This window comes from Lissotriton vulgaris, chromosome 12 (assembly GCF_964263255.1).
Source record: "Lissotriton vulgaris chromosome 12, aLisVul1.2, whole genome shotgun sequence".
Lineage (NCBI taxonomy): Eukaryota > Metazoa > Chordata > Amphibia > Caudata > Salamandridae > Lissotriton > Lissotriton vulgaris.
The window spans coordinates 26,937,989-26,965,278 of NC_141700.1; the positions used below are offsets into that span (position 1 = coordinate 26,937,989).

Sequence of the window (27,290 nt, forward strand, 5' to 3'; positions counted from 1 at the left end):
CACCTGTGTACCCATGATGTGGACACAGTAGACAGCCCACCAGTGAAGTCTAAAACCTACCGGCTGTCAGACAAGGTGAAGGCCAGCATCCACAGTGAAGTTACCAAGATGCTGGAGCTAGGAGTCATCGAACCTTCTAGCAGCCCCTGGTCCAGTCCGGTGGTTCTGGTACCAAAAGCTGCCCCACCGGGCACCACTCCAGAACTGAGGTTCTGTGTGGATTACCGGGGACTGAACTCAGTGACTAAGACTGATGCACATCTGATCCCTAGGGCGGATGAACTTATTGACCGGCTGGGAGCTGCCCAATACTTGAGTACCTTTGACCTTACTTCAGGGTACTGGCAGACCAGTGAAGTCTAAAACCTACCGGCTGTCAGACAAGGTGAAGGCCAGCATCCACAGTGAAGTTACCAAGATGCTGGAGCTAGGAGTCATCGAACCTTCTAGCAGCCCCTGGTCCAGTCCGGTGGTTCTGGTACCAAAAGCTGCCCCACCGGGCACCACTCCAGAACTGAGGTTCTGTGTGGATTACCGGGGACTGAACTCAGTGACTAAGACTGATGCACATCTGATCCCTAGGGCGGATGAACTTATTGACCGGCTGGGAGCTGCCCAATACTTGAGTACCTTTGACCTTACTTCAGGGTACTGGCAGATCTCTCTTACAGATGGAGCAAAGGAAAGGTCAGCCTTCTCCACACCTGAGGGCCACTACCAGTTCTGCGTAATGCCCTTTGGGCTCAAGAACGCCCCTGCCACCTTTCAGCGGCTGGTGAACCAGGTCCTCTCTGGGATGGAGGCTTTCTCCGCGGCTTATCTCGATGGCATTGCTGTCTTCAGTAGCAGTTGGGAGGATCTTTTGTGTCATCTACAAGCTGTTCTCCAAGCCCTGAAACAAGCTGGCTTGACGATCAAGGCCAGTAAATGTCAGATTGGGCAGGGGTCGGTTGTGTACCTAGGCCACTTGGTGGGTAGGGGGGCGGTGCAGCCCCTCCAGGCAAAGATTGAGGCAATCATGGCCTGGGAGCCCCCCAAGACCCAAACTGAGGTTCGAGCTTTCCTGGGCCTCACAGGTTACTACCGTCGCTTTGTGAAGGGGTATGGCACTATTGTAGCGCCCCTTACTGAGCTCACATCTAAGAAACAACCTCGACGGGTAGTCTGGACAGAGGCTTGTCAGCAAGCCTTTGAGAAGCTGAAACAAGCAATTTGTGCAGCACCGGTCCTGAGGGCCCCGGATTTCTCCAAGGAGTTCATTGTCCAGACAGACGCATCAGAGCATGGCATTGGGGCAGTGTTATCGCAATTCAATGAAGAGGGTCTGGATCAGCCTGTTGTCTTCCTGTCTAGGAGATTGCTTCCCCGGGAACAAAAGTGGAGTGCAATAGAGCGGGAGGCCTTTGCGGTGGTATGGGCTCTGAAGAAGCTGCGGCCATACCTGTTTGGCTCGCACTTCCTGGTTCAGACTGACCACTGACCCCTTCGTTGGCTGATGCAAATGAAGGGAGAAAATCCCAAGCTGTTGAGATGGTCCATCTCCCTACAGGGAATGGACTTCCGGGTGGAACATCGGCCTGGAGTGGACCACGCCAATGCAGACGGTCTCTCTAGGTATTTCCGCCTTAGTGCTGAGGACTCCCAAGGGGTTGGGTAGCTCTCCCCACTTTCAGCTGGGGGGGACACGTGTTAGACCTGTCAGCCCTTTGGGTGGTCCCTCCTGTTTATTTATTTATTTTTGTCCCCTTTCTGCCCCTCATTTCCCTTCATTTTTGTTGTCCACTGGAATTTTCAAGGAGTTGACCTGGTGGTCAGGTGCTCCTTGACCCAATAGTTCCTCATAGGCCTAGAAATCCCTCCGTTTCTGAGGGCAAGTTTAGTCACACAAAATGGTGGCCAATAACTGCCATAACTGACACTTCAGGAAAAGGGGCCCATAGGGAGACTCTAGAACCTTCCAGCTGGTTCTAGTGACCTAAGGCTAGCCTATAAAAGGCCATGGTCAGGGCAGCCATTTTGTAGTGTCCAGTGAGCTGTTGTGATATCTGGTCAGGAAAGGAGTGAGGCGATCTTGTGGGGAGGAAGGCGCACTGAGAAAGGGGAGATCGACTTCTGAGCCGGCTGCCTCTTCAAGTGACGTGCCCCCTACTCATCGACCAAGCCCTGTCGTGTGTGGGGACTGATTCTTACCCCTGACGCTGTGAAAGTGTTCCTCGTCTAACCCCTATATGCGGTGGAAAGCTATCCTAAGTGGTATCACTAAGTAGGAGAGTTAGCGATTGAGGAGCCACTCACCAGTGAAGTCCCTGTGGAGCTGTGGAGGAGTTCCCCGCGGTGGCGTGGCCAGCGGCTGTGGGAGTGCGTGCCTGCCGCCTGTGAAGCCCATCGCACTTGTGAGGGGACGTCTAGCGGACATAGCGCAGCTGACGCGAGTGATCTCCCCAGCTGACATCACTGTGTCGGAAGGAGAGAAGAAGAGCAGACGGAGGCCGGCTGTGGGCGGAGTCCTGGAATCCGGCCGAGCCGACGAGGGAAGTCTCCCGGAGGAAGTAGACGGAAGCCGGCTGTGGGCGGAGACCTGCCACTCTGAGCCGGCGAGGGAAAAACCCCGGAAGAGCTGGGTATTGCCCTGACGCTCAGTGAGAACAACGCGGTACCAGCGCGGTGAGCCCGCGCCTCAGGAACCAAGCGGGGGCAGACCTCTGACATCGGAGCCTTCTCCGGTTCGGGGAACAGCCCGGGCCCAGTTGCAGGGCAATCGAACCGGACCTCTCATCTAAAGTAAGGAGGGTCATCGGTGGGGAGGGACAAGGAGGCCAAATTCAGAACTCGGCCCTCACCGATCGACTCGTATCATCCTCGGTGCCTGACTGAAGAGCCAAGTTTTTAAGTCGTTCCTAAATCCCTGTTCTGTCTCCGCCAAGCATAGGTGGGTGGGCAGAGCGTTCCAAAGCTTAGCTGTCCTTACCGAGAAAGACCTGCCACCTTGCCTAGCTTTGGCATATATTGGAATGCGAAGAAGTCACAGATGATTAGATCTCAGGGCTCGCTCATGATGATACAAGCTAAGCCTGTATCTGAGATAATGTGGCCCTATCCCCCTCAAGGCTTTAAAGGCTAAAGTCAGGGATTTAAACTCGATCCTCTTAGCCACAGGGAGCCAATGTAGCTGCCTCAGCTGGGGGAGATATGGCGAAAAGGACCGTTATGAATTATTTGCAATCTGAGAATCAGATCAGCACATCTCGGGGATATATTTGTTGGGTCGTCATCCACAGGTACCACCTGTGGCCTGCTTAATCATCGGGCCCACACACTACTCACCTAGTGTAGGTGGGTGGGAGGGCAGCCTAGTGTTTACAGGGAATCAAGTAGGTGTGTTAGTGGACGTAGTCCTTTGACAAATGTGTAACTACAGGGACTGTCTTATCCACTAACTGTATAATGCTTAACCGATATGTAGAAAGCTTTCAGCAGGCAGAGTACTGAAGCACACCCTGTTTTAAAAATTTGATTCCTTTAGACTGTAATCCGATTTAGTGTGCATCACTCGTTTTTGTGCTCCGTTCCGTTGGCACGCATTACATTGAATCATGAAAATAGATGTCCCGCACCTTGCAGTTCATCACGAGTTGCACAGCTGTATGTACATAGTATCCCAAATGATTCACTTTCACCAAAGTTTTTCAACGTTTATCCATGTTTATTTCCAATTTTTTATCCAAGTTTCATTGTCACGCCAGGGCCAGAAGATTCGTTAAAACGTATGCGTATAATTGCTTCATGATTGGGGGGCGGAGCTAGCCAGCGTCGATGTCGGACGCGTGAGCTTTCGGCTCCTCGCTTAAGCCCCGGTAATATCCTGCTCACTTATCCTTGAAAGTGCCCAATTTGCTGTGAGCCGAGTTCCCGCACCCCCCGGTGCCCCCGGACCCGTCTGGAAGATCTGCGGACCCGGGTGGGCGCTCACCTCCGAGACACTGCAGCGAAGCTCCGCGACGCAGAGGTGACGGCGGACCAGGCCTGAAGCCGCGGACTGTCCTAAGGTGCGTGCCGAGCGACGTCGCCCGACGTGCGGCCCCGGATGCTGGCGGAGACGGGGTGATCCGCGCCTGGACACGCGGGAGGACTTTCCGCTACCGGAGCGTCCCCCTCCTATTTCTCGGCACCCCGCAGGGGGGACAATCAGCACTCCCACGCAGAGGGCCTGCAGCGGAGCAACGCAGGTGCATCTGCAGCCCGGCGCGGTGCACAGAGACTTTGGGACGACCACAGAAGCAGGCCCGCCCTGGGACACACGGGGGCCCCTGCGCTTCAGTGCTGCACTTGGAAGGTATGGTCTGGCGGCGGGGCAGGGACGCTAAGATTGCTCGGAGAGGAGAAGGGGCTTTGCCAGCACGCTCGAAAGCGGCGGAACTTTGCGCCATCTTGATCGTGTCGGACACTCGGAGACTGGTGGCAGTACTCCGCTTGCTCACAAAGACCCTTGGGTTGCTTACGCGGCCTGCTGCCGAAGAGGAGTTCCCCTGCTCTGAACTCCTACACATTGGGAACTACGATGGGGAAGAATGACGTGGTCCAGGGGAAACTCTCCTTTGAACGGCGCCGACCAAAGGGGTCGGAGGTGGCGGCGCCGGAATCATCGCCGATGGGAGCCTCGGCGGCAGCCCCGGCACCCGCGGAGCTCCGAGACATGTTGGCTGCAATGGAGAAGGGTATCCAGGATAGCATTGCATCAGTGGGCTCCAAGATAGACGCATTGTCCTATCGCATGGACCGCATGGCGGAGCGTGTGGATAAACACGCGGAGCGCCTAGACATGGCGGAGCGCCGTCTCACCGAAGCTGAGGAGGCCCAAACCGAGTGGGACAAAGAACGAAAGCAGTTCGATAGACTTCTGCATGTTATCCGAGACAAGACAGAGGATTTGGAGACGCGCTCACGCAGATCCAACCTCCGTATCACAGGCGTAGCGGAAGCTACACAAACGGGGAAGATGGAGTTATACGTAGAGAAACTGCTGAAGCTGCTACTAGGTGAGGAGGTGTTTTCCCCCATGTTCATAGTGGAACGAGCACACCGCACGCTGGGCCCGCAACCTAAGCCTGGTGCGCCTCCTCGCCCCATTATAGCAAAGCTACTTAACTACCGAGATAGAGACACAGCACTACGAGTAGCGAGGGAGAAGGGCAAACTGCAGCATGAGGGTATGGATATCTCCCTCTACCCGGACTTCACAGCCAGGGTGCAGGAAGAAAGGCGGCAGTTTGCGCCATATAAGAAACAACTCCGAACTCTGGGCCTGGACTACGCGATGTTGTACCCCGCCAAGCTTCGCATAAACACTGGTGGGAGATCATATTACTTCACAGACCCTAAAGAACTTAATAAGTCCCTGAAGACTTGGTCGGGGGAGCGGAAGGAGGCTCGGCGAGGCCAGGAGGACGATGCCGGTTCGGCATCGAACCTGGAAGACCAGGACTAGAAGTCACTGTTGCGTGGTATGGAACTCTTCGATGACAGTAATCACCTACCCTTGCCTCCACGAAGACTCCATGTTTGCAGAGGCGCGTGGGGCCTACTTTCGCTCTACCAGGGTTGTACTGTGATGCGGCAGAGACACTGATCGGACACAGGCCTCACGCATTGCTGGTGAGGTAGCGGCTGCGATGGGGGAAGGTATCCTGGATACATGCTGCAGACTTGGGGGGGACAGTGTGGGTGCGGGAGGGCTATTACACTCGCAACCCGAGAGGCATTGCCATAAAAGAGGGGCTGGACTGAGGCGCTGATCAGACATTCCTTTGGACCAGTTCGTGGTGCATTATTTCGGCGCGCTCTGCCCTGGTGCCTTTGGTTGTGCTACTCTCTAAGGGGTCAGTGTTGAACTGTTGAACACTCTACTTACTGAGGGTTGATGGGGGGGTTTTTGGGACCTGTCTGACCTGGTTGGGGGCGGTCGGCTGTGGGTGGGTTGGCGCTCGAGGGGTGGGGACTAGGATCTGGTTTGTTGGGATGAGTGGTTGTTTGGGGTTGTTTGTGGGGTTTGGTCGTATGGAGTGTGAACGGTTGTGTGGTGCTATGCCTGTTCGGAGACGCTGGCTGGCGATTTTGGAATTATGTGAACTGCTGTGTCCTGATTTGATCATCCTTGCTCATTATGCACAAGTGAACACTAATAATGTCTAATGCTGCACCGAATTTGCCTACATATGCCCCGGATGAGTTGAAATTGATGACCTGGAATGTGAGGGGTCTGAACGACTTCCGTAAATTGAGGAAGGTCCTAAGCTATCTTAGCAGATATCACGTGGACCTAGCCCTGTTGCAGGAAACGCACTTACCACACTCCAGTAGAATGTTAAAATCTAGAGGTTTGGCTGGGAACATAGTCGCTGCGGGTTTCACGACACACGCACGTGGGGTGTTAATCTGGGCCAATCCCTCATCACAGTTGAAGCTTATTCCAGTGCACTCTGATCCGGAGGGCAGGTACGTCCTGGCTAGATGTGTGGGTAAGGGCCTCGATCTACTAGTGGTGAACGTTTATGGCCCCAATTATGACCACCCTGAATTCTACACGACTCGTCTGCTCTTGCCAGATCACATGCACAGCCTTGGACGTTATGGGGTGGGGATTTTAACTTTGTATTTGACCCAACTGTGGACCGTTCCGCTGGCCTAGTCCGGCGCCCAGTGGCTTCGGCCTCATATATGCAAGCTGAAATGACCAAATCTGCCTTGGTGGATGTTTGGAGGGAAAGACACCCCACGAAGGGCGGTTTTACGCATTACTCGGCCTTCCACGATGTCCACACTAGGATAGATTACTGGTTGGCGTCCCCCCAGGTTCTTGGTAATATTAGCGCATGTGAGGTCCTTCCGCGCACACTTTCGGACCACTCCCCTATCCTCCTACACCTCTTGACGGCCAGGAAGGGGATCCCCGCCTTTACTTGGAGGTTCCCCCCCCTTTGCGTTGCTGGATGACGCCTTCAGAGGGGAGCTTGCGGAAGACATTGATCAATACTTTGTGACGAACATGGGCACAGTTGACGACTTCTTTACGGTCTGGGAAGCTTTTAAGGTGTACATCAGGGGGATGGCTATGTCAAAGCACTCGAGTGTGTTACGCTCCATCAGACGGGACCTCACTACTTTGGAGAATAGGATAGCGGAGCTGGAAGCTAGGCGACTGACGACAGGCGGCGATACTGAGGGGCCGGCGCTCTCCCGACTTTTGTCCGAGTTTCAGGCTCTGGCGGACAGAGAGGTCCTTTATATGGGCAAATACGCCACCGCCAGAGTGTACGGTGAAGGGGAAAGGCCTGGCGCGTTACTAGCGCGCATGCTCCGAAGCTCTAGACGCCCACTGGTCGTTGAGGAGCTGAGGACTCCAGAGGGCGACTTAGTCACAGATGAGGAGCAGATACTAGAGACTTTCAGAAGATATTACGCAGGGTTATATCAGTCCAAGTCGCAGGGAGTAGAGGACGAAATGGAAGACTATCTAGATCATATCGCGATGCCATTTCTCAAGGACTCGGATAGGGAATTCTTGATGGCCCCCTTCCACCAGGACGAAATACTGGAGGCTCTGGCGAGCATGAGATCGGGCAGTGCCCCGGGCTCGGATGGCCTCACGGTTAGCTTTTACAAAGCCTTTCAGGACTTACTGCTGCCACACTTAGTTGCCCTCTTTGATGCCGTTTGTGAGAATGGCGAAATGCCGCCAACTATGCGTGAGGCGCTGCTCATCACTATACCTAAACCGGGGAAACCGCCTGACCTTTGCGGCTCGTACAGACCGCTCAGCCTGCTAAATGTCGATGCGAAGATTTATGCAAAGGTCATAGCCGCTCGGCTGGCCTTACTTGTCCCTGGACTGGTCGCCCCGGAGCAATCCGGGTTTGTCCTGTGCAGAAATTTGACCTACAACATACGCACCGTACTGGGCACTATGCAGCACGTCACGCAGGAGAACGGCGCGCTGGCAATCTTCCTTGACATGGAAAAAGCGTTCGACTCGGTTGAGTGGCCCTTCATGGTGCGTGTACTGCGAAAGTTGGGTCTGGGCGAGCCGTTCATGCAGCGGATTGGGGCGCTGTACCATCGGCCCTCTGCCAGGCTACGTCTGGGCGACAGGGTGACGGAGCCGATATACATTGGAAGGGGCACGCGACAGGGTTGCCCCCTGTCGCCGTTGCTCTATGCTCTGGTGGCAGAACCCCTAGCATGTGCCATACGGGAATACCATAGTCTGGAGGGTATTAGCTTCCCCACCTATAAAATAGGGATATCGACTTATGCAGATGATACGTTATTGTATGTCAGAGACCCGGAAGCTAACTTGGCCGCGGTTCTTCGGGAGGTGGTCCGCTTCGGCTTGCTGTCGGGCCTGATGGTGAACTGGGATAAGTCGATAGCTTTTCTGCTCACCCCGGTGACCCGTCCGTTCACTATGGAGTACCCGCTGCAGTGGTCCTCAGACTCTGTCCGTTACTTGGGCATTAATCTTCATACGGATCCGGAGATCCTAATTCGGGACAATTACGGGGTGGCATATAACAAATTGGTCGACGACGTCGATGCCTGGATCAGGCTTCCGCTCTCCCTTTCGGGCAGAATCGCTTTAATGAAAATGGTGGTGCTCCCCAGATTCCTGTTCCTCTTCCTGAATTTGCCTGTGGTATTGTCGAAGGTATTCTTTAAACAACTTACCAAAGTCATGATCCGGCTGGCTTGGGGAGGCAAGCAACCCAGAGTCCGATGGTCGACCCTGACACTCCCCTGCCAGATGGGGGGCCTGGGAGCACCGGACCTAGAACGCTGTTATAGAGTGGCACAGGCATCGCATCTACACTCGTGGATTCACGGTGATGCTCGGACCCCGCACCTCCTTTTGGAGCGGTTGTTTGCGGACCCGCTCCCTCTGCCTGCTACTGTCTGCCTGCCCACGGACCGCACGGTTGGCCAGATGGACTCGCTTAAAGCGGCCAACCATGCCTGGAACTACTTGATGAGTTCTCGTGGCTGCACATTACTGTACTCCCCATTGATGCCTGTCGAGTGGGCCCTTTGGCTTGACCCGTTGGGTGAAAAAGGAGTAGTTAAAGCCCTGCGGACCCTTAGCATAGTGAGAATGGAGGACCTGTTTGCGGATGGCGCACTTAAAACCTGGGACCAGTTGGCAGCCACGGAGTCAGGCCCCACCCTGCTACAGAAATTCCAATATCATAGACTCCGCTCTGCGTTCCGTGAACTGCTGGGCCCAGACTTGGAGGAAGCGGAGGAGGTCCCGGAACTGACCTATGTAATTAAATCCACCTCGTCGGCGAAGCTCATTTTGCAGGTTAACAGGTTGGGTGTAGTGCATCAGCGCCTACAGCCTTCTAAGGCCAGGGAGGCCTGGCAGGTTGATTTCCAATCCCCCATAGATGATGTTATGTGGCGATACTGCTGCTCCAGCACGCGTAAGATTTCCTTGAATGGCAGGCACAGGTTGGTGCATTTCAAATACCTACAGCGGGTGTACTATACCCCTGAGCGATTGCACCGCTATGGCCTTCGCCCCACAGCTGAATGCGAGCGTTGCTGGACAATGGTGGTGGACTTTTTACATTTGGCTTGGCTATGTCCTGGGGTGCAGGCGTTCTGGGGGGAGGTATTTGCTGAACTGGACCAGATTCTGGGGGAGACTCTGCCCCGCACTCCGGCACTGGCGCTCATTGGTTATTCTAAGCCACTGGCCCCTTCGCTGCGTCGTCTGGTGGACATGGCACTGCTGTTGGCCAGGAGGGTGGTGGCGGCTTGCTGGATGCGAGGGCCCCTGCCAACCAAAACGAGATGGATGCGAGACCAACAGTATTGCTACACCCAGACAGAACTATACAGCGACCTGTTACCACCCAGGAGTAAGCCCAAGAATTTTTGGGATCTTTACAAAGAGCATATACGGAAGGGGGAGGAAGAAGACTCTGACACATCCGAGACGGTTGAACTACAGGATAGGGTGGGGGAGTAAGGTCCTGACCATGCTCATTGCCATACAGAAGGGGGTGAGTTAGGAGTGCTCCGAGTTGGGTGGGGGCGGCTGTGAGGATTCTGCGCAGCGATTAGACTGGGGGCTGCCGGGGGAGGGCTACTCCCTGCGGGAGGATAGGCACGGGACACAGAGTAGGAACATACGGGGACTTGATAGATGGGGATGGGTAGGCGGACACACAGACACACTCTGGGGGGTGGGATGGGAGTTTAGTTGGGGTTGTTTCCTTGACCTTGACTCGGCACTAGACCTGTTGACCGCGATTGCAGTAGTAGATTGCCAGTTGCCACACCGTATCTCCACGCAGCTTGCGACGTACCGCTTCCCTTGGCACTGTTAAACACATGAGGCATTACCACGCCGCCGGGCCCCCGGGATGCCGGCAACAAGGCTGTGTACGGACTAGTACTTTGCTGCTCGTGTGGTTATTATAATGTGTGAAGAGGTACACTGTGATTATGTGTTACACTTGGTGATGTCAATGGCTTTGCTATCAATAAAGGTCTTTTAAATAAAAAAATAAAAAATTGCTTCATGATTGCCCATCCAGGCCTAAACATGCGCAATGCTCTGAACCTAGAGTAACCTTACCAGGGCTCGAAAAATCAAAAAAATTGTACTAGTCCTGCAGGACTAATACCTTAAAAAATGTCCTCGACCTAACTGCAACCTACTTGACCTCCGTCTCTGAAAGCGGAGCAAATCTGACAAGATAACAAGATTTAAAGGCATCTTTATTGCTCAAAAATACCTTTAAATCTTGTTATCTTGTCACATTTGTTCCGTTTTCACAGACAGAGGACAAAAGTTGGTTTGTTTTCCTACTCGCCAGAAAGGGCGAGTAGGACCTAAAAACAGCTCGACCTTTGTTAAATTTAGCTCGACTATGCTAGCGGTCGAGTGGAATTTTCGAGCCCTGCTTACGTATCTTTAAATTGAGCGGAGCAGTGGCAGAAGAGGGAAATGGAGGTTTAACATGGAGGTCGTTACGTGGCAACTCTATACCAGGTACGAATGGAAGTGAGTTAAGAGTGGACAGTGGAGGAGTTAGATTGCTTATGTAGAGGATGATCCAAATGTGATGGCGGGTAACATCGGGATTGAGTATAGTTACGTGACATGGGTGGGCTGAAGCAGGGGGGAGGTTTGCGGTTTTGTTAGTCACAGAGAGGATTTGTTTGATGACTTAGTATGAGAGGGTGGTTTCATAAATTTTTTGAAATTTTTTGTCATGTTGTAGGGTCATATTGGGATCAGCACCGGTTTTATGGGGCATTTAAGACTAGTTGGGATGTAATGGGCTTAGTTTAAGTCATAAAGTGACACTGAGTATATTCATTAAATGAACGCTTGTTTTTTAAAAAAGTGATTCATACATGTATATTTTAACATTATAGATACCCCTGACGAAGGTTTTACCGAAATGCATTGGGTGTGATGTAATTCTTGTATAATGTGGAGGACTTGAGGTTCAGAGCATTGCGCATGTTTAGGCCTGGATGGGCAATCATGAAGCAATTATACGCATACGTTTTAACGAATCTCTTGGCCCTGGCGTGACAATGAAACTTGGATAAAATAATGGAAATAAACATGGATAAACGTTGAAAAACTTTGGTGAAAGTGAATCATTTGGGATACTACGTACATACAGCTGTGCAACTCGTGATGAACTGCAAGGTGCGGGACATCTATTTTCATAACCGATATGTAGGCCATTTCAGACAATAACAAGGGAAAAGTCCAATTAATGGTCTGTGTAGTTGCGTGCACGCTTTACTGAATTTATGTATGAACGCACGTAATATTGCTTGAAATTAGCAACCACACCACATAGGGATTATTACACTTATTGGTCCTGAGCAAAGCAGACTGACCCACTGGGCATTAAAACAGCTGAAACATGTCAACCGTAGATGTTTAGGGTCATTGTACCCCTGTGGCATCTCACTGCTAAAGGACTCTCTGATTAAACAAGGTATTAGGATCCGGCAGGCAATTTTAATGCTGATCACATTGATTCACCTAGGTGTAGATCTCACACTCTGAAGAGATATTCTGTGGGCCATGCAACTATTTTGCAGAACAGAACGGGATTTAAAAAGGTAGGTTAACCCTTTATAGTGCAATTGCTTTTCTTATCAGCCCCACGGACCCTGGAAGAAGGTCATATGAGAAAGGAAATGGCATACTTTTATTTTTATTAAATGAACTGGTGTAATTCATCTCCCATTTAAGAAGCTCCGTGATATTGATGATGATTTCAAGAAAGGGCTTGTGGTAAGGACACAATTGATTTTCAAATGTAAGGGTTTCTTAAATTAGTTTGGGTGCAGAACAGCCACGTTTGAATATCTGAATGAGAATCCAATTATTTTAATTTTGTCTAAAATATCCTGAAGAATTTTCTTTTTTTCTTTTTGTGCCTTTCGTTTCAGCCCAGGCAAAAAAAATTATATCACAAGCAGAATCTTGCAAAACAAATTAGAAGATAGAGTTTTGTGTATTTTGCACACACATTCTTTCAAACATGCCATTCTTTACTGAAATGGTTTCTGTGTCCCGGAGCTTTTGTTTAATTTATACACCACGTTGAATGAGATGTCCTGTGATTATTGTGTACTCTCAGATGCTCGCAATAAATTAAGATCTTGAAAAAGCTAAGCCAAGGCTGAGAATTAGAATGCAGCTCTTACAGGCCATGAAGGCTTTTAGAGCGCTTAAGAGGTGATTAAATAGGTTACAGTCGGTACCAGTTTTTGAAGATGGTTAATGGACTCCACCACCAATTCTGTTCCTAATTTCCCAGCATGGGAACAGGCTGACATCCGTCTTAAACGTTTACCAAGCAAACTTCGATTCTATGAAGTGGTGACAAACATATTAAATCAAATACACATTTGGTAGATGGGAGGCCTGCTTTCCAGACCTTTGTTGCTAGGGAACCACTATTAGCAAGCATCTGTGCCTTCGCCAGCTGCAAAATGCAATTCTGTAAATAGTATGACCAAGAAATGTAGATTAAGACAAAGTCAGAGGAGGGAAATGTTACTCTCCCTCCAGTAAAACAATGACATTTTTTCATAAAATATTTGTTTAATATGAAACAATTCAACTTGAAGTTAAAACATCCTTTATTTAATACGTTAACATTGCCCCCTGTAACTGTTCTCATTATGAGACGAACATATGTAGTCCGCGGTAGATCATTTGTTGTTAAACGAGGGTGAAATGAGGCGTCCCGGATTCTGCTCTTCTTTACTGAATAGCGAGAAAGTCGATCCAGTTCAGTGGTTGCCCGGCTAAATTAACACTTGGAAATAGTGTTCAATAGATTTTGTTTATAACCCCTCTCCCTCATAAGAACAGCTCATTGTTCGGACGAGTGGCTAAAAAGGCAGTATTCGCTGTGTATAATACTTTGCGTCATGCCAAATTCTTTTACCTAAAATGGCAATATTCATAAGCTAATTTGACCATCCTAGATAGTAGCTACTTTAAATGTCCATTCCACCCTCTTTCAGATATGGAGGTGCACTAATCTTTTTAATGGCTATGGATATGGCCCCGCCTTGCTCCCTCTCCCCGGACAAATACTCAGGGCTCTTCTGCTAATCCCACCTCTCCTCCCCGCGGACATCTTTTTCACCCATCGTAGAATATAACAAAGAACAACTAGATATTATATGTGAGTTACAAGTTTCTTTTTCATCAGGCATCAACAGAACATTTCACCAGCAGCACATTAAGTTAATCGATAAATACATTCATCATCAAGAGCAACCATGTTTAAAGTGTATCCGTGAAGCCATACTGCCATGTTCCGGTGTACAGATGAAAATAAACTTTGTCCAGGTCGGCCATTTCATACACATGGAAATATGTGTACTATGAGAAATCTGTGGTTGATATTTTGAGCAGCAGGTCCTAGAAGAAGCCGCGAGCATGTCTTCGACAATGGGAATTTAAGCTGATACAGTACATGTTGACTGAAATCCTTGGGTTGAAATGATAGTCTTTCACAATAGAGTATTTTTTTTAATACCCGCCCCTTGCTTGTGATTTGAAAGTGTGTGGGTGTTTATATGAGAATGGATTAGACAGACCCCCTCGTTTCCAAAACAATTGTTTTGGCAGGAATGATCATTTGTGTTGTGGATGTTAAAGTGATATTATTAAACATTTTAATGGTCAGAAATGTAAGGATTTCAGTAATTATTTGATTTTTACCTAAGCAGTGTTGTTACTATAAATAGCTGTACGTTTGACAGCATAATTTGTTCACTTATCAGATGATATTTTGCTATCCACTCAACTCCACTAACATTACGTGAGCATTTTTTGGTCATTAAGGTGTTTATTGTGTTCCTTTCCTTACATGGAGTATTTATTTATTTTTTGCACAAATTGTAATATTTTTTTAAGAGGTCTTTAATTAATTAATTAAAATACTTAAGCCTCCCTAGTTTATGTCTTAGCCTTCCATTTAATGTTTGGGCTGGTATTTTTTATGACACTCACTGACTCCTACAATAAAGCATTTGGTGTGAAATGGGAGTTTCATTGGTGGTTTCCCACCTACACCCACCTTCTTTTAATTATCCACCTTTCAGACTGCCTTCAGAGTCCTGGTGCATACTCCACTAATGAGTATATTTTGCTGCAGTGGCCTTTCCTCTGAATTATGTTCAAGTAGGCGATTCTTAATGATCCGATTTTTAGCCAGCGTACCTGCACGTCTTTTAAGTTTAACGGGGAGAGGGAAAGGCTCGTAAGTTAACTAGTGCAGGCACATTTCGTGTGCCTAATGGAAGTGCACTCACAAACTCATTTGTTTAACCCACAGTTTTCCTCGGGAGGACTGCAACGTAAGGAACAGTTGAATACTGTGTCCAACCAGTCGACAAAGCGCAGATCTGGTATCTATGACTTCAAAACGAATGCAGACAACTGCTTCTTCAGAATAATTACTGCACACTCTAGGAAAGTTCTGTGCAAAGATAAGTTAATGCCGCTATTTGTCTTACAAATTAGTGTAATGCCAAATTGGAGCAGTACACTTTCACACACTTTACAAAATTTTAGGGTAGACTTTGCAAATGATGTGTAATTTACAAACGTTTTTGGCCATTGTGTGAGGAAAAGTTGCAAAAATAGTTTAGTGCGAGAAAATTACTCATTTTTGCAGACTTCTTTTGCAAAAGAATAACTAAACCATAATTAAATTAAATCCCGCAGTTTGACTTTTTGTACAAGAATATTCTCACAACCACAGGGTATGGTTGCAAGTGATTTAACTTTCAATATCATGACATTTTTTATTCTGAGTTTAGCCCATTACACGTTTGGGAGTTATAATTTTCCACATTACATGCAAGAATGACCAATTACCAGATATCCAAAAAGATTTAATTAAATGAAATTAATCTTCTTCACCTCATCCTGTACTACTGTTGAAAGTAGTTCTTTCATGCTTTCAAGTCGTTGTAAATGTTTCTAGATGGTAGAAGAATTTTCAATAATGCAATAGATTGCGTTTTCTTTTTCTGCAAATTACTGTAAATTATCCTACTGTATAGCAGGCGCAAGATAGCAGGCGCAAGGCTAGGAAAGAAAAAGCTGATTGCTGCTAACAAAGTTAATTTTGATAAACCCCATCTTTTAGCCTGTTGATAATCCAATAATTTGCTGATTATGCCTGCTTATAAGGCTGAATTTCCTTAAACCTCTGGTAGTAAAAAACTGGACCTTTCAGCTGAAGAGCGCTGGACCAAGCTAAGTGATTTGCAATGTATTCTGAATTATGGGGCACATTTGGCATGACCAAAAAAGCACCACCACTACTCATTTAAGACAACTATAAAACTTTCAATGCACGTCAAAGTGCACCAGAGGTAACCACATGGAATGAATATAGGTACTCTTATAGTCTCAGCACTAGGTAAGCAGCTACTTTACAGCATCAAGTAGGGGACAAACAACTTTCACACCTCAACACTTTTGGTAACTATGGAACAATATATTATGTATTTATATCCTATGGTATAGTGATTCCTACTACAATCAATATATTATTTTAAAAAATGTATTGGCATTTTTTGTCGATTATATTCAGTTAAAAAGTGCTTTGGTTCCAAGAGGTCAATATAACTAAATGAAGGTGACGAAGACCAAGTAGGTTGTCTGTGACCGGCCTCTTGATTATTGTCTCGGTCCTCAAATGCAAACAGTCTAGTAAGAGTTAAAATGATGACTGGGTTTAACTCTACCTAAAGGCTTTGTGTTAGAAAGAATCGTGTCACTTCTATCATCCGAAGTGAAACTACTACCCGAAAGCTGGTCTTGGATGGTATGATTTTAATATTAAATATTCGGCCGTGAGGCTATAAAAGACACTTTGGAAACTTGGGTTCCTTCTCCGTGTCAAAAATGTGGAGTTGTGAAATCTTATGGCCCAAAGGGAGCTTCAGCAAGGTTTGTGTTAAGCTATAACAGAGCAGACACTACTTGTATGTCCGAAAACAGAGTTCACTATTTACGGCTACATTACTCGACTGCGGTTCCACTTGCATTCAGATTGCTTAGAGGCGTGCCTAAGAAAAGTAAGGACTGTGGGGAACGTTACTGTACCTGCAACTGAGTTAGCGAGACAGAAAAGGTTCTTCTAGAGTATCTCTAAGCTGTTCATCGAGTGTGTGGGAAGCCTCTAGTCTTCTACTGCTATCCTGCCGTTACATAGCAGAGGACTGTAGAAGAGCTATATTTCTCTATAACACATTCACAAAGTACAGTAAGGGACTAGATAAATGCTGTCTCTTCAAAATATTCACTCTGGAATAAAGTAGGAATTTGACTGTAATTTGTACACCCCATTTTCCTTTTCTATCAATGAAATTGTCCCCCCTCATAAAATCCTGTGATTAGACTTGCTCATCCAATCTGTAAACACCCAAGTAATCTGACTGGCCCAGCGCCTCCCTAGTAATGGGGTATACCCTTGTACCAGGAGCAGAGGGGATATTTTGCGGAAGCTGCCATCTTGGCAGCTGTGCCTTTCCCTGCACCTGGTTGCTGAAACAGCACTACTCAGTAAGCAACTAACATGTGCCAGTGAGGCCTACGCACTCGTTTCACCTACAAATCTTCAGTGATTAAATTACTAGATCTACTCCATTTGCCAAGATCTATGCAGCATCCGGCTTAGTACGTGCAACCTTGATTTCTTTACCCACTGGGTCCTGCAAGAATAGATTTGATTAAAATACAAATCAAGGCATGTGTTGTGGAAAAGAGGATCCCTTCTCACCCGCTAAGCCACTTTATGCCTTGCATGTTTATCAACCTTCTTGGTCATGTATTGCGGCACGATCACCAGCCCCCGGAGGCTTACTTGCTTCCATTTGTCTAGCACAGGGGATGTGACAAACCTGAGATTTCAAACACCGCCACAAGTAGAGTTCCAGAGCACCTGTATTTTTCCACATTGCGCCAATGTCGCTATTCCAATTTAATATTTGGGCTATTGCACATAAAACGCTGTCCCTCCCAAGCCCAGCACCCTGTATTGCAAGGGTTATTCTGCCAGAGCGAGTCTTGGCACGAAGGCCCACAGAAGCAAGAGAGGTTAAGCGTCATTGATTTTTTTTTCTTTTCTTTTTCTTATCACCTCCAACTGTCAGTCTCTCACTGGCACTTAAAGGACGGCAGAATTGCGCTGTTAGTCCTTTTATTGAGGCAGGAGTGGTGCTGAATATTAGATCTTAAAAATGTCATCATTGTATCTGTTTGATGTTCTGTTCTCAGCATCGTGGAGGGATGGTCTTGCTGTAGAATACTTTAGGCATATAGAAAGGAGCAACAATTAAAGAAAGTACAGTTCCAACTCCAGGAACTGGTTTTGTCCCCACGGAAGCATTCTTTGCGAATGTCTCTTCCTGGTTGCCCCACTGTGGTTGGTACGAACTTCCAAACTGTCTCTCCGTTGAGAAGACTTCCACAAAAACTCCTTCTTTGGGAGGAGGCATCATCAGCTGGCTGAAAGGCTGGGCACGTGGCCCATGTGCCTATCTCTTCTGCCTGTTCTTCTCGAGAAGAAGGGCTTATCAAAGAAAGAAAACCAATCGCCACATTTTTATTTGCTTTCTGCTTCTCCGTGTGCGGCTTCTGTCACTTTAGCTGGTGAGTCCGGCTCCCAGAGGAGGAACTCATGCAGCAAGGTGTTGACTGTCTCCGGGCACTCCATCATTACCATGTGGCTGCCTTCATCGATGATCTTGAGAAAGGCGATGAGAAGGATCTGGTTCATAGAGCAGAAAAAAGACAAGACATTAGCTAATGAACCAATAGAACAGGCACAAGACCACACCAACACGCTTTCAAGTCATGCATCCATTGGACACTCGGGAGCTGTTAAAAATCGAAGTCCTTCATTACTTGGTCAGAGCCTCGAAACACTTTATAAGTTATACATTTAGAGTGGCTACTTACTCGACAATCGAGATGGTGACCAAGACATCGCAAGGGTTATGGAAATCATTATATGGATATGATTACAGTACTGCTATGTGCAACTTTATTGAGTATCCCTCTTTTGCAATATTTCAGAAACCCATCGGGGATGGCTCCCTGCAGATTCAAAAGGAGATCTGTTCACCAAGAATTTCTTGGGATCAGCAGTGCCCTTAGCGAATGTTGATAATTCAATTATCAACGTTCTTCGTTCTTTCTTTACTTTTAAATTTTGTGTAAAAGCACCCCATACGCGCTTTCACTTTAATGGTGGCATCACCCCTTTCTTTAGACGCTGTTCGCCGTATTCAGGTTGCATTAAGCAGCGTCTAACGAAAGGGGTGCGGCCAACATTAAAGTGAAAGCATGAATGGGGTGCTTTTACACAATGTGTAAAAGTAAAGAAAGAAAGCTTTTCTATTGCAGCTTTTAAAATGAAAGCGGCCAACGCTGTAAATAAATAAATAAGCGCGCTGTGAAAGTGGACCGTGCAGTAAATTAAATAATTAACTAAGCGCAACCGGTATAGTTAAAGTGGACCGTGCTGGAAATGAAAAAAATACATGATTAATAACAATATAAAGGTGGCGGAGTGCTGCCACGTCCTGGGCATTAAAGAAAATAGTGCTCACTGACTAGATAAAGCCGACCGTGTAACACAAGTAAAAAGTCCTGTTGTTATGAGAGGTTACAAATGCAGACAAGGCAGTACTAAGGAGGGACTACTAAGTTTATTCACAAATGAAAGGCAACGATTTCAAAAGGACAGTAACAGGAGCCGATTGAAAAGATGGGCGGAACTTCTATGCCATACCTCAATACAGCATGCCTCGCAGCGCATGCGGTGACCAGGCTCGACTTAAAAAGAAGCTTCCTAAATGCGAGCAGTTGAAGGATACTAGTCGGTCAGTTTAAAGGGTCATAAAAGGAGGCAATGCTCCAAGGGCCGTACAAACACAAGAAGAGGAAGAAATACCATTGAATGAAAAGCAAGCAAGTAAAAGTGACAGCAAAGCTAACAATGGTAAGCAATGGATGGGCTGTTCTCAATAGTGTGCTGTCTGATAGGCAACGTTTTAGATCAAAAAGGTGTACTGCATCAAATTAATTAGAAACATGTATGTTAAATGGGGAACATAAAAACAAAATCCTTGTCAATTCTAGGTTTGTTTTATTTGTATAGAGAACTCGAAGGTATGGGACCCATTAGCACAGCCTTTATTCACAGCATCCTCTTCAGTGTCATCTCTGAGACTGCAGAAAAAGTCACCCAATGCAATTATAACGTGTTGCAGCCATCTCTAAGAGTCCGGCTTTAGAAACAAAAGATACCAAGCCCTGTCAGTGTAGATACAGCCTAGCCAGTAGAAGCCCCAAGTTCTACAGCAGCTAGACTCAAATGAGGCTGCAGATTTTCCACAAAGGGGTTTCTCCGTACTTTTGTGCTAAATATAAACAGCTCTGTCGGGTCACCTGCACAACATTACCTAAAGTTTGCAGGCGCTGGTGTGCAAGGTGGCAGGTCCTATAATAATGAATTTCCCGGTCTGATCTGAATGAATGAGTGAACAAACTAATTAATGGATTTGTGAAACGCTACGGCATCCTTGATAGTGCGTCAAACATGGATATGCGGAAAAGTGGTTGCAGATAATCGTTATTGCCATCTGTTTGTAAAAACGAATGCTGAAAATACCCCAACCCCTTTAAACAGGAATTCAGCTCACAATTCAATTTCACAGATCTGGCCAAGGGACACAAATAAAGAACAGGGGTCGTTTACTCTAGCCTAATATTTCTGAAGGGAGCCAGCTGATGAATGATGTCCGAATACATCGCAAAAACCAAGCTTACCTCATCAACCAAAGCAACATTCTAGATTGCCGGCTGTAGGTGATTGTTAGCGAGGATGCAGCGGTGGGCTGCGGGAATGGTGTTTTTCATTAGACTGGATGGCCCCTTTAAATGTAAAAGCGGTTACGCTTCTGCTTCCTGTTGGTAAATGCATAAAGGGGGCCCTTATTCTTGCCGCAGACTGGAGTCGCAGGAGACCTTGGCGGAGACGCACTCAGTATACAATTTAGAGCGGCATAGCGCTGTATAAGTAAATCGGCCGCCATTGTCCCCCATCACTGCCAATACCGTATAACAAGCCAAGTAAAAGATGCAGTCGTTATGGGCAGTAACAAATTGAGACAAGGCGGCACTAAGGAAGGACTAACACGCCTATTTACTAATCAGAAGCCAGCATTTATGAAGGACGATGACACAAGCCAATGCAAATGTAGGCAGAGAGTGGGCGGCGCTTCCATACCCTAATATAGCATGCCTCGCAGAGCGAGCAGCTCATGCCTGCTGCCTCTAGACTCGACCTAAAAAAGGGGACGTTTTATATTAAAGCTTGAGAATGTGTTGTCAGACGAATATATTGATGTATCATAAATGGTTATGTGTAGTATCAGAGCCCATCAAGCATTTAAGGAAGAATGCACATTTATCAGTTCACTGTATGCAGAAATATACTAGTTCAGCTTCATTTTGTTTACAATAAACAAAATAAAGGTATATAAACACAGTTAAACAAAAAAAAGAGTGAACACAGACAGAAATGCCAAAAAATAAATATACTGAATTTGGCAGCTCTAACTATACCACAGGTTAGTAGGCAGTGGTTTACCAACTATATGGCTTTGCTGCTATGATGTGCGCTAAAGTCTCTCGGGGGCTCTGTCTGGGGTGTTCTATTGGATAAAGGCAAATTACAGGTTTAATTGAAAAGGCTGATTTTATTCTTGGTTTGTAGGTGCAGTGTGGTGTCTGAAGTCATCTAATTTTGTCATTTCTGGAGTTTGTTGGCCGTGTGTGCTGAGGTTTCTTGTATACTCAATGGGCTGGTCATGTGGCGTAACGTAGCTTTAGCTGAGGACTGTGTGCAGGAGAAAGATGACTGTGTGGTAAATGTGTTCTGTGTGTTATGGTTGTGGCGCATCATGTCAAGAATGGCTCAGTAATTGGTCATTCGTGGGAGAGATACAAGTCAATCAGTATGGAACAGCAGAGGCTTTAAAATCCCCCGTGCAGAGCTGACACTACAATACATGTAGACTTTAGGTAAGTGGTCTTCTTAATGCGGCCCACTCATGTAAGTACACATCATTGGACCTCCCCCCGAGAGTGACAACAGTTCTTCATAATTCTATAAAATTGAGTGTTCTTGACAGTTCACACATTGCAGTTATTTTATCCCTTTTCAAAAATGCAATCAAATACAAGATTGCCAACATGCTAATTGCAGCCTGCCTGGCCTCCCTAAAAGTGCGAACATATCCACTGCGTGATCCTGTATCAGAATGTTGGAGTGGGGGATAAAGGGTTATTCTAACCTCTCCACACGCAGTCTTGGACACCTACTTCCAGCTGGGACATGAGTGAAAAAAGACACTACTGATGGTGTACTCCCCACCAAGAACAACTCTGGCTTCTCCAGTCTGAAGACCTCTGCTTTAGGTAATAACTGTGAATGGCTCATAATTAAGGCTCCCTGTCTTCCGTTTTTTCTGATTTTTACAGAGAACTACAGACAGACGACCATTTATTTTCTTGTCTGAGTTTATTTTTAAATGTGGATAAAAATGGAAATTGGGTGCTTTTTGACTTATTCTAAACACATTTTGCCATGACTACCAGGCCAATAACTGTGTGGATTGATAGGTAAGGGGGTTAAAAACAAGGAATTTTAGTAAAGAGGCTTAAACGGCAGTAGCTATGCACAAGGCTGATACTGAAATCTGCATATTTTCATAGAAGTGCATTGATTTATCTTCTGCAGGTATTCATATCACTGAAACCTGGCAGGCATTAAGGCGTGACTACATATTTATTGGTTAAATAAATGCGGAAATATACCAGTTTCAGCTTTATTTCTTTCACAAAACCCATTATAAATATGGATAAATACAGATGAAAATGTCAAAACAATACATACCATAAAACCGGGAGCCCAACTCATAATGTATTATGTTTGTCCAGTAGAGACTGTTTTGTTTATAAAGAGCCAGTATTGGACAATTCATTTGTGATTGATTGATGAGGTAATGTTTTTGTGGAGTGTGTGTGTAGCCAGGAGTTAGTCTGTGTTGTGGTGGTGCAGTATATTGTATGCTCATTGTGGTAGCTCAATGCCGATTGTATATCCTTGTCCTTCCGGGTTATAGTACAGACAGGAATTATGAGAAACCCACCTCTGCCATCCGCTGATCTTCTTCGATGGGGACAAATTTGTCGTGCATGCCGTGGATGAGCAGCACCGGGACGGTCAGCTCTGCATGGTACACCTCGTCACCCTCTGGCCAGTACTGCCCACTCATCATCGCTCTCAGCACAAAGGATGACACGTTAAAGGCGTTTCCGGCCTTCAGAAGTTGCTTCTCCTTGGCACCCTGACGAGCAAAGCCAGCCCTGTGGAACAAGACATGGGTTACCACCGAAGGACTGAAGCTTTTTCTACAATGTGCAGGTCCCCCCTGAAGAAATATGTATTGTGTGTCCCTGATTGCAACTAATGCACCTCCTGCAGTACCCCGTTATCACTAGGGGTGGGCCTTTATTTTTAACCAGCAACATTTTGCAATTGTCTTTTCTTTTCCACCCTTTAAGACTTTAGAGTTTCTGAGTTTAACTTTGCATTCAACCATTCAAAGGTTTTTGGCGTTATGCAAGAAAATCATTTTCAATCAAATCAAACACGGCAGAGGTGACAAATGCCTGCAGACGTCTCCTCAGTATAATTACTTTGTGTACTTTTTCTATGCGCAAATGATGCAATTTGTTTTCTACAAGTTTACCTTTTTCAACATAAGTTGTTACAAAAGTCCAGGGGCCTCATTTATGAAAAGTGAAGCATCGCTGCGTGAAAACAGCGATGCGTCACTTTTCACTGTGCACTCCTTACGACATTCCTGATGCATCATATTTAATGTATGACGCATCATGTCGCAAGGAGTTACAGATACGTCAGTATTTCTGACGTATCTGTAAGCGCAAAAGTGACGCATTGCTGGAGTGTGTCACAAAAGTGACGCAACTCCAGCAATGCGTCCTTTCACATGGGGAAAGCCCCATGTGAAAGGGCTTGCGTCAGTCTTACGCCTGCTGTGAGGCAGGCGCAAGATTTTGACGCAACAGCGTCCTAAAAGTGACGCAGTGAAATCTCATAGATTTCACTGCGTCACTATTACGAGGCTTTTTGCGGGGGAACGCCCCCTCTGCATACATTATACCTGACGCGGGTATAATGTGGCACAGGGGTTTAAAAAGTGACGCATCTACCTAGATGCGTCACTTTTTAAATATGGCGCAACGAGGAGCATTTTTTACACCACTGGTGCGTCACAAAAAGTGACGCACCGGTGGCGCAAAACTGACGCAAGGCCTCATAAATAAGGCCCCAGGTATTCACGCAAATCTTTGAACACAAACATTTTCCATAAAGGTTCTTGATAGTTCTGAACATTCCTGGTGATTGTGCTAGGGCTGCTGCTCTGTCAACAGTCCTCTGAGGGCTGTTATCGTTTGCCACAAAGTGCATGCAAGGTGAAGCAAGAGAACACACTAGCATTATGTCTATGTGAAACGAAGATCTTTTTGGAGGTTCCAGTTATCAGTCTGTCCAAGACTATGCTATTTGTTGTTTCTATTCTTTTTTCCACCCAAAATTTGATTCAAATTACTTAGGAGAATTTCTAAGCCAGTATCTGAGTCACAATAATTGGTTTGTAAATACAAAATAGAGATTAAAAGTTATGGAACAGCTTTGGCCCACACCGTACAAATAGAATTGTCTACTGGACTCTCCAAGTGATAGTTCTATATGTACTTGTACTACCGCTTACACAATGACTGCACTTTGCTTTAATGCTCTGAACGTAGAAGCACAAATTGTTGTTTTAATCCTCGCTCCCCCACTTCTGTGACCAAACAAATGTGAGATTGTGCAAAATAACTCATTGTCCATAGATATGATATTCATTCTTTGGAAAAAAAACATACTTCTAAATAGTGTAAAACATGACTTTGTTCAACCAACTATTTTGTTAAAAAATGCAATAGTTCTCCTTAAATACTATAATAGTTTTAATAGATTTCTTTAAAAGTAGGCATTGATTCCTTGTACGGAATGCCAGGGGGCAAAGGAAGACAACTGGAGCAAATTCCCAATGTGTTAATTAAACTGGAAAATGTAAAATAAATTCTAAAAATAACTTACTTAAATGTATTCTATATTAAATGTAAGTGAAGGAGGGATTTTTTAATTTTGTTTAAAAAATAATTACTCTTTAAGTGAATATATGTTATGTATTAAATTATTTAACAGTTAATTTGATTTGGTGTGCTGTAACATTTTATTAGCTCTTTGTTAGTAATAGTTTAATTTAAAACTTTTTTTAAATTAAAATAATTGTATTATTTTTAAAGAAAGAAAGAAGGCAATCTTTGCCTATGAGTGAAAAGTTACTAGTGGTAATATTAATAATCTTCTATGTCATCAACCCCTAGTTTCAGGATTGTAGACTGGAACTCTACATTTCAGTGTAAAGCAACAATTGAAAATTGTAAATAGCAAAAAAGTGTAGGCGCAAGAGTAACATTTACACAAGTCTTTAATTTTTGTTGTACAAGCCAGGGATGGCAATATGCATATCGGACCTTAATGGTCATCCTGTCTGTTATTCCTGTACCTCCCGCACCCTAAAACTGATAAGCCAGCTCTTTCCTGGAGCACGTTGCCCATCAACATTCCTATGTGCAAAGTTTAAGACAAATCCCTACAACTTTGCAACCGCACCTCCCTCCTGACTGCAACATGCCTTATGTTGAGTAACAGGACCCATACTGCTCTGTCAGTGTACCTCCTTTCTTCATTTGCCTAGACAGTTTTAGACCCTCACACAGCTCGACCCTGCAATGTACACTTTTACCCTGCCACCGTAAGATCACACAGTCGGTCAGTGGGCACCCAGGACTCCCTGTTCAGAATTACTACCTCTTGAACAGTGGCCCTTTTATCTAGACCTCTACTCGCCATAGTCCCAGGGGCTTATGTAATCTAGTCTCCAGCTGTCCCCCACACCCGTACTCCCATGTCCCCCCTATGCCAGGCACGGCACTAGTGAGAGGCCACTTACTTGAGAAAGCTCCAGGCTAGAAAGGGGGACAGGCAGTGCAGCACACAGGTGGGCATGTTGAAGATGGAGCACAGGCTGGGCTCCAGCGCCGTTGGTCCTCCGCCGTTGATCATCACTACCTTGTGCACCTGGTCCGGGTACTCGTGTGCAAGAAAAGTGCAAAATGAAACCCTGTGCAAGGGAGACAAGTGAGACCAGTGGTTAGGCAAGGAAGGATGGAGGCTCTAGCAGCAGACAATATCCCAGAACGAGGAAGACCCAAGCAGGGCCCATGGTGAACACAGCAGGGACAATGCAGTACTGGAGAAAATTAAAACAAGTGTTTGTGATACGCTTATCATAGTGGAAGTTATTCAGCAAGATAAATATAGTCTCAATTTTCTGTAGCCTCTTTAATGCTTATGGAAGCAAGCCTTTGCAACTTGCTCGCCTCCTAATGGCTCCTGGGTGTTTGAAAGGAGAGGGATTTTGTGAATGGATATGCCAAAGATGAAGACCGTGCACAGTAGAGTCTTGCCAACTAGAGCCACTTTGTCCACAAGAGGTCGGCTATCTGCAAATGCTTTGCTATAGGGGAAGGTTGTACGCAGTAGGTTCTTGTTCAAAGAGGCTTGTGTGTCTGGCAGGAGTGGGGTCTGCCTTAGAGGTTGTGCATAAGAACAAATACAGCACAGCATGTAGATGACCATCCATATGTGCTTGATAGCCCACAAGAGGTCTGCTATCCTTGAAGGGTTAGGGGTAGGGTGAAGGCTGTGCACAGTAGGACCTTGGCCTCCTAATGGGGCTTTGTATTTTGTAAGTGAAATACTCATATATTCTTGAACAATGTTCTAATATTCCATATTTTTCACAGAACTTCTGTACAGAATATCTACATTTTATAAAACTGCCCTGAATATCCCATCTATTTGAAGCACAATATGACTACTCGATCAATAGTATGAAGCGAGCAAAATTAAACTGCAGTAGCCGCACTTCCCTGCTGTACTCCTCTTTTAGTTATCTGAAAGTGATGAGAATTGGTGTGCACATGCAACTCCTGCACCTGCTGTTGTTGGGTGCCAACTGCCAGGCAGAATAGGAACTGAACAAACTTGGAGTGGTGCACTCCCAAAAGGTCTTTTCAATAAATCAGGTTGACTTTCTTTACGTCAAATAATCCTTTATTTTGAATGTCATCCAACAACATGAGCTCCAGCCAACACGTTTCGTTCATTAAGGAATTAACTTCTTCAGGGCATTGGTGACTATACAATGGCTGGGGAGCAACGATCCTTAGTTCCCCAAGGGTTGAAATTAGTGAGATGAAGAGCGTGCAACAATTTTGCTCATAGTGGTCGTCCCAGAACACGAGTGTGCTGTAGGTGCAATTTAATGCATCATGTTGGGCCTCCTTGATAAGGGCCTGGAACCGTGATCCTGAAAAGCTGCATGTCTAGGCCAGTTCTTCTATAGTCACCAGATCTGGTGCAAAATTGTCGCACGCTCTTCACCCCACGAATTTTAACCCTTGGGGAACTAAGGATTGTTGCTCCCCAGCCATTGTATAT

General features: G+C 46.3%; 1 protein-coding gene across 1 annotated transcript in view; it reads right to left on the bottom strand.

Moving 5' to 3' along the window:
- Positions 1–17,706: 17,706 nt before the first annotated feature.
- The window catches only part of ABHD8 (abhydrolase domain containing 8), a 71,003-nt gene continuing 61,419 nt past the window's right edge, over positions 17,707–27,290 (bottom strand). The window contains exons 3-5 of the mRNA XM_086946828.1: positions 25,738–25,908; positions 22,795–23,011; positions 17,707–18,341 (exon numbers count right to left, since the gene is read on the bottom strand). Of these exons, the coding sequence (XP_086802954.1) occupies positions 18,177–18,341; positions 22,795–23,011; positions 25,738–25,908 (553 nt within the window). The 3' untranslated portion in view covers positions 17,707–18,176. The remainder of the gene's footprint in view (positions 18,342–22,794; positions 23,012–25,737; positions 25,909–27,290) is intronic.